Raw genomic sequence first — 11,183 nt, 5'->3', positions numbered from 1 at the left:
TAAAGATTCAAAAAATACTAAGTAACAGTAATACATCCGTATTTGTTGGTGATTGGCTTACCTTCTAGGAATAAGACTGGAATCAAAATGAGATCAGCTGTTAGCAGATATGACCCACTTGAAAGAATTAAAGAGTGGTTGAAGAAATCACGAGACATTCATCAAGAAAAGCACAACTGTATCAAGACATTTCAAGTTGTACCGCAAGTCGTAGTCTACCCGAATATATTACTAACCTAACAAACAAAAAACCTATACTCTGAACTACACATCTATCGGTTCTATACAAATTTACGGATTGCAAGGCCCTCCCTTCCCCCTCCCGCCCCCAGGTTTTAAATCTAGTCTTCTTAACCGTAAAGGCAGGAGTCCTAAAGAACAGTTTGGGAACTTGAAAAAAAAAATAATAATAATGCAAATTTTCAGAGATCCTTCAATTCATAGATCGCTACGAGAGCCAGGGAAAGGCATTTAAACCAGCTCCCAAGAGATTCTTAAAGTCTCCAAACTCATTTTCTTTTTAAAACTTAAAATTTATTTAATTGGAGGATAACTGCTTTACAATATTGTTAGAAAAACTCTGGCAAAAAATATGTACAACGTTTCCTTGGACACGCATTTTCTGAGCGGGGAAAAAACCGTAACATGAATCGAATTCTCAAAGTGTGTCTAAGAACTAAAACTCCCTGCGCTGAAACGTCTCCTCGTACGGAAATTCAGCGGCTTTCAGTCAACTAGCTGCACTTTCGTTAGTTGTTCAATTCAGCATTTTTTAATATTCATGAAAAATTTTAGAAAAGCGGAAATTTCACTCTCTTCGGAGACGATACGCCTTTGCTGCTCAATGCCTGTGATTAAATTTCCTACAATAAAAGGAAAGACGGAAAGACGGCCTGTGACGAATCTGCTGCTTCAGATGTTAAGGTCCGGTCGGTCTAAGAAGAAGAATCTTCCGTCGCGACGAGCTCGGGGCAGGCCTCGGTGGGAAAGGAAGACCGAGCTTTGCTGAGGTGAGAGGGAGCGGCCAGGTGGAGTAGAGCCCACCCTGGCGAGAAGGACGAGGGGAATCTGCCTGGATCGTGTGTCGGCTCGAGCGTGGGCCGCCATGTTGAAACCGGGCAAGGCGGTGGCGGGGAACCTCTTGGGGTTGTGTTGCGGGGAGCGGGGGCGATAGCTGGGTTAGTCTTTCCTCCTGTGCGCACCCAAATGAGGAGCTGGTGGAGGTAGCCTCCAGGGCCGGCGGCTGCAGTAGTGACTGGAAACATAAGCCTTTTCACCGAAACTTCCGCCTTAGCGCCCAGGTCCCCACTACGCATGCTCTGACGGCTCAGTGACCCAGCCTTCAAGGTTTCCCACCTGGTGGGAACCGCGGGTAGTTTCGTTCTGCAGATTTAACCTGGGGAGGCGTTCGTTGTTTATTTGCTTCTTTAAGAATAGATTTTACTTGCATAATAATTTGTAATTATAAAGCGTTTTCAAAGACACTACCTTATCTCATCTTCATATAAAACGCGGTGAAGAGGCATTTAGCAGCATTTAACAAATGATTTAAATTTTGCCCAAGAAGGCACTAGGTCTTAAACCTGGGTTTTCTGACTCCCAATCCAGAGCTTTTTCAGTTTGCACACTTCTGTTTTTAATGGCTAATTGCCCAACCCACCTCCACCTCGCACGATTCATCCCCATTCCCGTTTATGAAGTAATGACTGAGAATTGAAAAAGCCAGAGAGAGTCTAAAAATTTGTAGGAAATCTCAACGTAATGTTACAACGGAGGAAACACACCTAGAAAGATAAATGAGAACCCGTGAAGTCCGCTGTTCGCTTGGTATTTAGTATTGATAGGAGCATGCAGATGAGGGAGAAAACAAAATTCATCTTTTGTACCTTTGTAATTCTCTCCAGATTTTAATTTGAAGAATTCTTACAGCTTTGAACAGGAGCTCTGACTGTGTACCATAATGTCAGGTTCATTTGGTGGATCTTTGCAACCTTTTCCTGTGAAATGGGGACGGGTTTCCTTCTCACTTGATTGGAGTCGCCGTCAGCCTTCAACACCCAGACCTAGCCTGCTTTTTCCTATCCCTATTTCAAGCTTTATATTTTACGATAGCCATCTAAGGAAATAGTTAAGAGCTCAAGCTCTGGGATCAAAAAAGCCCTTGGTCCTAACTCCACAGGTGAGCTACTTCTGTGATTTGGGACAAAAGACACCTTTTTGCATTTCACTTTCCACATCTGAAATGGCAATAGAATTACGTGTGTCCTGTTATTGTTGAGAGGTGAAGGGAGATAAGTGCTTAGCACAGTGCCTGACGCCTCCTAAGTGTTCTATACAAGATAACTATGATTATTAGGGTGTTTTTGTTGTGTGTGTGTGTGTGTGTGTGTGTGTTTTTCCCTCTGCAACCTTGTGATGGAGGCAGGAAGTAAGATTAGAATTTTAAGAATTTTAGGGCCATTTAGAGAATACCAGAGCAGAGATCAATGAAACAAGGCAAGGATGGGACTTCCTGGTGGTCCAGTGGTTTAAGACTGCTTCCTTTTCAGGGGGTGCAGCTTCAATCTGTCTTTGGGGAACTAAGATCTTGCATGCCAGGAGGCAAAAAAAAAAAAAAAAAAAAGATAGCCAATGAAGATCACCAGATATATTCAAAACAGCCCTGATTTTTAAGTAACATATTTCAGCATTGGCTCTAAAGCTTCACAGAGGTGGTCACATTATTAGCAGGATCTGATTTATTCCAGCAGATTCACATAAGTCAGTTATCATGTGTCAGACTTAACCTTACCTACGCTCTTTAAAAAAAAAAGAGAGAGATCTTGTATCAGAATGAATGGATGACTATGTGCTTGCTGGACTCAAATTACCATTGCAGTCAGTACTCAACCCCTAAAGCATAAATGGATTATCAGCTAGGGAACTGAGAAGAAACCCCATCTTCCTTTTGAACTGAAGAGCCTGAGGCTGGGTCACTGTTATTTTGACTTTGCTACCTGTTTACTGCATTCAGAGCACCATTTTTCCTTATGGCTTTTTTTTTTTTTAAGTCTTTATCCTTTAGTAATAATGGACACTGAGATATTTACAGATGAATGATGTAATATCTTGAATTAGGTTCAGAATAATCTGGGAGGGAGATGTGAGTGGGGGGCACAGATTAAATAAGATGGGTCAGGTGTGGGTCATAGTTGGAGCCAGGTAAGAAATTCATGGAGGGTTATGCCATTGTTTATGTTAGTATGTGTTTGAAATTCTTGGTAGTCAGAGGTTTTTGTTTTCTTTTTAAAAAATTATTATTGGCCACTCTGCTTACAGGGAGGATCTTAGTTCCCCGACCAGGGATTGAACCCCTGCCCTGGCAGTCCTAACCACTGGACCACATGTAAAGAGTTTCTTAAAACCCCCTTTTCCATAGAAGTTCCCAGGCTGGTTTTCCTAGGACTGTTTTAAAGTTTCTGAAAGGTAAGCCTGGATTTTGATTCTGGATTTTGATCCATATTGCCACATTAAAAGAGTTTGTACATGCCCTACTATGGCTAAGCTGGATAATAAATGTATGCCTCAGACCTCAGCATGTTGTCTTCCCTGGAGCGGGGGTGGGGAGGTGGGTGAGAGCACCCTGGAGGCCCACTGCCCGGCTGTGACCCTGTCTCCCCTACTTTCTAACTGGGAGGCCTCAGCCTTTGCTTCCTTCCCTGTTGCAATAAGGGATTTAAAATAGTATCCGTTTAATGGGGTTGTTGGAGGACTGAAGGCAGAGCTCTTAGTAGGTGCTACATAAACTTGCTTGCTGTGCCCCTCCTTAGAACATGAATGATTGGATGCCCATTGCCAAGGAGTATGACCCGCTCAAAGCTGGCAGCATTGATGGCACTGACGAAGACCCACACGATCGCGCTGTCTGGAGGGCGATGCTGGCACGATACACCCCCAACAAAGGCGTCACAGGGGACCCCCTCCTCACCCTGTTTGTGGCGAGACTAAACCTGCAGACCAAAGAGGAGAAGTTAAAGGAAGTGTTTTCCCGCTACGGGGACATCCGGCGGCTTCGGCTAGTGAGGGACTTGGTCACAGGCTTTTCGAAGGGCTACGCCTTCATCGAATACAAAGACGAGCGTTCTCTGCTCAAAGCTTACCGGGATGCTGACGGCCTGGTCATTGACCAGCACGAAATATTTGTGGACTATGAGCTGGAGAGGACTCTCAAAGGGTGGATTCCTCGGCGACTCGGAGGAGGTCTGGGTGGGAAGAAGGAATCTGGGCAGCTGAGATTTGGGGGGCGAGATCGGCCTTTTCGAAAACCCATTAACCTGCCAGTTGTGAAAAATGACCAGTTCCGAGAGGGGAAGAGGGAGAGGAGGGAGCGGTCTCGGTCCCGAGAAAGACACTGGGACTCCAGGATGAGGGACCACCATGACAGGGGTCGGGAAAAAAGGTGGCAGGAGAGAGAACCAGCCAGGGCATGGCCAGAAGGTGACTGGGAGAGAGAGAGGGACTTCAGAGATGACAGGGTCAAGGGGAGGGAGAAGAGGGACAGAAGCAAGTAGACCATCCCTCCCCCTCTTCCTCCCCAAACCCAAAGGAAAGTGCAGGACCAGTAAGAGTGCAGGGATACCGCATTGCTTGTGTACAGAGTCTAAGTCCAGTGGTTGAATAAAACTTACTGATGAAAACGAAAACAGAACAAAACCTTTCTGATGATAATGGGGTTGAGTTAAGTTTTCTTTTGACTCTGGAACCCAGTTTCAAGCTGAACACACTGATATTGTATGAATTTTCTCTTCTTCATCTTACGAGTGTGTGTGTTAGTTGCTCAGTCATGTCCGACTGAGGTTTGCAACCCCATGGACTGTAGCCTGCCAGGCTCCTCTGTCCATGGGATTTTCCAGGCAAGAATACCGGAGTGGGTTGCCATTTCCTCCTGCAGGGGATCGTCCCAACCCAGGGATCGGACTTGGATCTTCTGCGTTGCAGGCTGATTCTTTACCATCTGAGCCACCAGGGAAGCCCCTCTTCATCTTACAGTTTTTTCAGTTTTTATTATTTTTAAAAATCTTTTGCCATACCTCATGGTATGTGGAATATTGGTTACCAGCCAGGGAACCCGGGTCCCCTGTATTGCCAGCATGGAATCTTAATCACTGGACTACCCTGTTTTTGTTTTTGGGCTTATGGGCAGCTTGCAGGGATCTTAATTCCCTGACCAGGGATTGAACCCGGGGGCCCTCAGCAGTGAGAGTGCAGAGTTATCTCTAGGGCATTCCCTTCATCTTACAGTTTTCAGTTTAGTTCAGTCGCTCAGTCGTGTCCGACTCTTTGTGACCCCATGAATCGAAGCACGCCAGGCCTCACTGTCCATCACCAACTCCCAGAGTTTACCCAAACTCGTGTCCATCAAGTTGGTGATGCCATCCAGCCATCTCATCCTCTGTCATCCCCTTCTCCTGCCCCCAAACCCTCCCAGCATCAGGGTCTTTTCCAATGAGTCAACTCTTCGCATCAGGTGGCCAAAGTATTGGAGTTTCAGCTTCAACATCAGTCCTTCCAATGAGCACCCAGGACTGATCTCCTTTAGGATGGATTGGTTGGATCTTCTTGCAGTCCAGGGGATTCTCAAGAGTCTTCTCCAACACCACAGTTCAAAAGCATCAATTCTTCAGTGCTCAGCTTTCTTCACAGTCCAACTCTCACGTCCATACATGACCACTGGAAAAACCATAGCCTTGACTAGACGGACCTTTGTTGGCAAAGTAATGTCTCTGCTTTTTAATGTACTGTCTAGGTTGGTCATAACTTTCCTTCCAAGGAGTAAGTGTCTTTTAATTTCATGGCTGTAATCACCATCTGCAGTGATTAAGGACCTGTTATTTGATAAGCTTGAGAAACAATTTTGTAGTCACTATCATCTGTACAGAAAGACCTGTGTAAGGAACCATCACTCATTTAATTTGGTAGTAGAGAGCTTTGTTTTGATTTTTTTCTCCCATCTACTGGAAATGACCTTTTTGAAAGTGTAGCAAAAAGAGGTGATGCCTGGAAACCATTTGCATTGATCTGTGACTCTCAGGAACCCAGGATCAAAGTTGTATCTTTTCCATCTTTATGTCCATAGTGCAAGGGTTTGGTTGAGTGAAATTAAAAATAGGATAGAAAAGTGAATTCAAGGAGATTGTCCAGAGACAGAGAACCAAAAGCCAGTCCTAGCAGTGTTCTGGGTCAATAGCCAGCTTCTCTTGAACAAATATAACTCCATTCTCCAGCCAAGTGCTGACTACTTTTTTTTCCCTTTCCTTTTTTGGTGGGGTGACTGGCATTTAAAATGAAAATCCAAAGTTGCAGGGATGTGAGGCTATGGACTATGGCAATCTTCCAGCCCTTGGAAAAGAGGAAGTTCAAGAGAATGAGAGTGAAATGAAAGTGAAATCCACGAAAGGTCAGTATCTAGTTCTGATGGACTGATTTGCCTTTTCCCTCCACCATCTGGCCTCTGGTTTGTTTAAAAGCTGGATATATTGACCTTAACTTCTGAGGACTTTGAATAAGTGCCATACTATTCCTATGGTTTTCAAGAAACTGACATTTAACATTTTTGTTTTATCCATGACTATCTTTGAAAGTTAAGTTCTTACAATTCAGGATGTCTCATGCAGAATAAATGCCTGATTTAGTATCAAGATTCACACATTCATTACTAGGTTTTGGCATCAGGAGTATGAATCTCATTGTTACATTGGGGACCTACAATATCTTAAAATTACTGTTAACTGTTAAAACCATTTTAGAAAAATATACTGTTTCTCGATTTCCAGTGCAATAATTTACAATCTCCCAAATCTCAACCATCTTGCAGGAACACCTTTCTGATTTCACCCACATTTCATTTAAAACATCTGTTATGGGCTAGAGTTAGAGTTAGCAGGTATATTAGGTAAACGAGAGATCCCCATCCAGGAACATGAATTGTGAGATGGCTTCAGAAGTAACACATCCAGTGGCAGTGTTTTGTTTAGTTCTAATTTTTATCTTTTGACCGTGCCACGCAGCATGTGGGATCTTAGTTCCCCAACTAGGGATCGAACTTTCACCCCCTGCATTGGAAGCATGGAGCCTTAAGCATTGGACCACCAGGTAAGTCTCCAGTGGCAGTGTTTAGTCTAAGCTGGCATTTATCAACCCTGAGTACCAGAACATGAATGGGTGGAAAAAAATATACACACCCAGACCCTGCCTCTGGACATTTGGGTTTAGTCTTGTATCAGCCCTGATAACTTAAGAAAAAAAAAAAAGTAGGACTACCTCCCTTTACCCCCTCTGCGCCACCCTGGCAGGGACTGTAGCCATCAACATGGCAAAGGCCGACTCCCTCTGACCCAGCAGTTCTGCTTCTAGTTCATTCTGCAGGCCGATGCACAAGTATGAAAGTGCACAGTGCTGTTTTAGGAAAACTGGAAGCCATCTGTCCACCCGTGGGCCTGGACAAACACAAACACATTACACTCTGTATGGTTGACCAGGGTTCCTCAGGACTGGCATCGACATTTGGGGCTGGAATGTTCTTTGGTATTGGGTGCTGGGCTATGCGTTGTAGGATATTTAGCAACATCCCTGGGGCCTACCCAGGATGGATGACAGCACCCGCACCAGCACCCCCCCCCACCCAGTTGTAACAACCAAAAATGTCTCCAGAGAGTGCCAAATATCTCTGGGGGCCAAAATCACCCTTGGTTGAGACTCAATGTCTCTCATACTGCTGTGGAGTTATATCTGGGGTATTCTAAGGAATGAAAAGTACAGAAGGACGAGTGTATCATATGCTGCCACTTATGTAAAAAGAACAGAAATACATGTTTTTTTACATGACTGCATTACTTTGTCAACAAAGGTCCGCCTAGTCAAGGCTATGGTTTTTCCAGTGGTCATGTATGGATGTGAGAGTTGGACTATAAAGAAAACTGAGCACCGAAGAATTGATGCTTTTGAACTGTGGTGTTGGAGAAGACTCTTGAGAGTCCCTTGGACAGCAAGGAGATCCAACCAGTCCATCCTAAAGGAGATTGGTCCTGGGTGTTCACTGGAAGGACTGATGTTGAAGCTGAAACTCCAATACTTAGGCCACCTGATGTGAAGAGCTGACTCATTGGAAAAGACCCTGATGCTGGGAAAGATTGAGGGCAGGAGGAGAAGGGGATGACAGAGGATGAGATGGTTGGATGGCATCACCGACTCAATGGACATGGGTTTGGGTGGACTCCGGGAGTTGGTGATGGACAGGGAGGCCTGTTGTGCTGCAGTCCATGGGGTTGCAAAGAGTTGGACACGACTGAGCAACTGAACTGAACTGATGTATATTTATTATTTCAGGAAAGACACCCAGGAAACTACCAACACTGGTTACCCCAGGGAAGGGCAGTCAAATGTGATGGAGGGAGTTTGATGGCGGATCAGTTTTGTTGTTGAGTTGCTCAGCCGTGTCTGACTCTTTGCAACCCCCTGGACTGTAGCCTGCTGGGCTCCTCTGTCCATGGGATTTCCCAGGCAAGACTTCTGGAGTAGATTGCCATTTCCTCCTCCAGGGGATCTTCCTGACCCAGGGATCAAACCTGCATCTCCTGCATTGGCAGGCTTTTACACTCTCTGAGAGTAAACTCCAGTAGTTCTAATGGCAGTCAGGTTGGAGAACCACTACTCTAAACCAACATTATCCTATCTGATTATTTTTCTTAGTGATCTGTAAACAGAGTTCATATAGATTCTGTAAACCAACCTGATGATTTCTTAGCACGACACAGTAAAACGTGCAGAAAGCAGCCAGTCAGATGTCCTTGAGTGCTCTGTTGGGAAATGGTATCTCTTTCAAGTCTTGCACCCTAGGTACCCCTTTGGGTGGAGAAAAAGCATTATTTGGGCAAATCCCCAACTTGGCAGTTGCAGACAGGGCATCCGGCTGTCCACCACAGCCCCAGAAGTCAGCCAGACATCAGTGATCCCCAAGCCATCGTCACCCACCACCCTCTCTTTGCCAAGTCTACCCCACCCACCATCCAGCATCCCCTAGCGCTCCATACCCCACTCACAATCCACTTTGGGATCTTTGTCTTCTTCCCAGGGGACTAAGTATTTGATACAGTAAATGCTGAAAAGAAACCAGACGCCAATAAAAAAGAACACACACAAGAACCATTGCAGTGTCTCATCCTTAGCAACTTTGTTTGGTTAGTACTGCATAACTCACAGCAGATTCCAAGGCACTGGCCTTGAACATTGCTACATGCTCTAGGCATTATCAGTAACAAGGTGCAATAGAGAACCACAGGCTCTTGCAAACTTGTCTCCAGTTTCTGGGTGGGAGAAGAAGAAAACAGGGTGTTGTCCCTGTTTTCTGTTGCTTTGTGTCTGAGCCGGGCCAATGTGTCCTGTGGCTTCGGAGGCCCTCCCTGTCTAGTTGATGCATCCTATATATTCTGCTACCACCATGACAATATCATGAACGCAACTAATAAAAACCTACCAGTTCCCTGCCTCCCATGTCAGTATGCCAAATGTGATCATAAAATTTCTACACAAAGAATTTCATACAAAGCGAGTCAAACAGCAACTAGAACGGCAGGTGATGTATCTGGCGAAGCTCGTGTTACTGAAGTTAATGCAAAAGTCGGCCTCCGCTCATGGTCTTATTAAATATATATCTTAAGGGATTGGAGTCATCTATTAGAAACGGTGGTAGCCCTGGTATAAATAATCGTCTCTTTAGAGTTTGGCATCAGTTTTTCAACGTGCTCCCTCGAAGCAGACAGTCTGTTGGAGGGATCAGTTTTGAGGGTGTGACACCCGAGGTGGCCGTGTTTCATGGCAGCCCCTGGGGGTGGGTGGTTCAGGTCCAAGGACAGAGGTGAGTCATGGTCACAGGTGCTGCAGGGCCTCCTGTCCTTGCTCCGTGTAACCGTCATCGCGGTGGCAGTTGGCCCACTGGCCGAAGGTCTCGTGGATGCGCACGTTTCTCTGCGTGTTGGCCAGACGCTTCTTATCTCGGGAGAAGAAGCTAAACCTTTGGGAAGGGAAAGACGGAAATGAGAGGCTGCCCTTGGCTGTGCACGCCACAGGTTTTGCAATTGCCAGGACGTACAGCAGCAAACGTGAGGGGAGCGAATCAACTCAAGGTGTGAAAGAAAAGGTTGGGGGTGCGGGTCAGAGTTATTCCAGAAAGCAGCGGGGGGCTGATTCTGCATGTGACCGTCACGGTACCTTGGAGGTGACACAGTGTGAGCAGGGCGTGCGCGTAGGTGATGTGTGATGTACCTCCCCCCTTAAGCACTGAAGGGGATTTCTCCTCCTTACCAGTGGAAATAAAAGCTACTGGAAACATACGTCATGGGTTTCTTTACCTCGATGATGCAGAGAAAGGAATACTAAGAAGCCATATGAAATGTAAGATGATTCAGATGTAAAGAGATGAATGTTTTAAAGTAAATATGTATTTATGTGACATGAACTGAGAAGCTAGATAAGTAGCACCTCAAAGTCCAAATTTCATGGATATTTCTACTGCTTAGAATGAGCTGAAAGTAGGTAGTTAAGAGATTAAAATACATATTAAGAAAAAGTAATAGTACACATGTGCACTGATTAGATAAACACTGTGAATACAGACTGTGAAAGAAATTTGGAAACATCAATTTGGACAAGTGACAAGAAGTGATCTAATGGTGAGAGCCTTTAGAAGTTGTCACAGTTACTACCTGCATGGCTACAGTAGACCATGAAGTCTTTTTCAAATAGCTGTGACTGTTGCTCACTGATCAATCAGAGCGAACCATCAGATGCCTGAATGATAAAAGTGGAAAGCTCAGGCCAAAAGCTGACAAAGTGGCCCGCTTGAAACAAAGTCAGCTTAAACGCCACCTCAACAGAGTCGAGGACCCAGGGCAGTCAACCCAAGTTGGCCCACATTGAGTATTTCCGATAAGTCCTTTCTAAGCTGCCAACTGTCCTCCTGTACTCCCAGCTTCTAATTAAAGATGATTTCTAGTCTTACTAAGTTCCTCTACTCTTGAATTTTGGTTTTTGAACTTGGTCAGAGTTATAGTAATTCAGTTATGTTTTCTGAGAGCAGGAATAGGAAGGAACCCCTGAGAAATCAAAGCTTCAACTATTTTTAGTTCCCTCTGTCCGTTTACCTATTA

At 45.0% G+C, this 11,183-nt stretch overlaps 2 protein-coding genes across 10 annotated transcripts in view; one reads left to right on the top strand and one right to left on the bottom strand.

Annotated features, from left to right (window-relative positions):
- The first annotated feature begins 548 nt into the window (after positions 1–548).
- SNRNP35 (small nuclear ribonucleoprotein U11/U12 subunit 35) lies at positions 549–9,714 on the top strand. 5 transcript variants are annotated; one of them, XM_070769416.1, is made up of 4 exons: positions 549–1,010; positions 1,905–2,179; positions 3,419–3,465; positions 3,810–9,714. In XM_070769416.1, exon 4 carries the CDS (start codon positions 3,813–3,815, stop codon positions 4,548–4,550), a length of 738 nt encoding a protein of 245 aa, XP_070625517.1. In that variant the 5' UTR covers positions 549–1,010; positions 1,905–2,179; positions 3,419–3,465; positions 3,810–3,812; the 3' UTR covers positions 4,551–9,714. The 5 variants fall into 5 exon arrangements, with proteins under 5 accessions (XP_070625517.1, XP_070625519.1, XP_019833567.1 ...); XM_019978006.2 differs by having other exon boundaries at positions 551–1,010; positions 3,319–3,465; XM_070769418.1 differs by lacking the exon at positions 1,905–2,179.
- Positions 9,184–11,183, bottom strand: part of RILPL1 (Rab interacting lysosomal protein like 1) — a 42,284-nt gene continuing 40,284 nt past the window's right edge. For 2 of the 5 annotated variants that reach the window (XM_019977587.2, XM_019977588.2), the window contains one exon: positions 9,184–10,048. In XM_019977587.2, coding sequence (XP_019833146.2) covers positions 9,904–10,048 — 145 coding nt within the window. In that variant the 3' untranslated portion in view covers positions 9,184–9,903. The remainder of the gene's footprint in view (positions 10,049–11,183) is intronic. The other 3 variants (XM_019977589.2, XM_070769414.1, XM_070769413.1) reach the window with 3 other exon arrangements.

Source organism: Bos indicus, chromosome 17 (assembly GCF_029378745.1).
Source record: "Bos indicus isolate NIAB-ARS_2022 breed Sahiwal x Tharparkar chromosome 17, NIAB-ARS_B.indTharparkar_mat_pri_1.0, whole genome shotgun sequence".
NCBI classification, from domain to species: domain Eukaryota; kingdom Metazoa; phylum Chordata; class Mammalia; order Artiodactyla; family Bovidae; genus Bos; species Bos indicus.
The sequence above is the reverse complement of the archived record's forward strand: the minus strand, read 5'-3'. Positions and strand labels throughout refer to the sequence as shown.

What these genes read in the sequence shown, in the direction of transcription:
- SNRNP35 (XM_019978008.2), top strand. Translation starts at nt 3,813, where the DNA reads ATGAATGATTGGATGCCCATTGCCAAGGAGTATGACCCGCTCAAAGCT.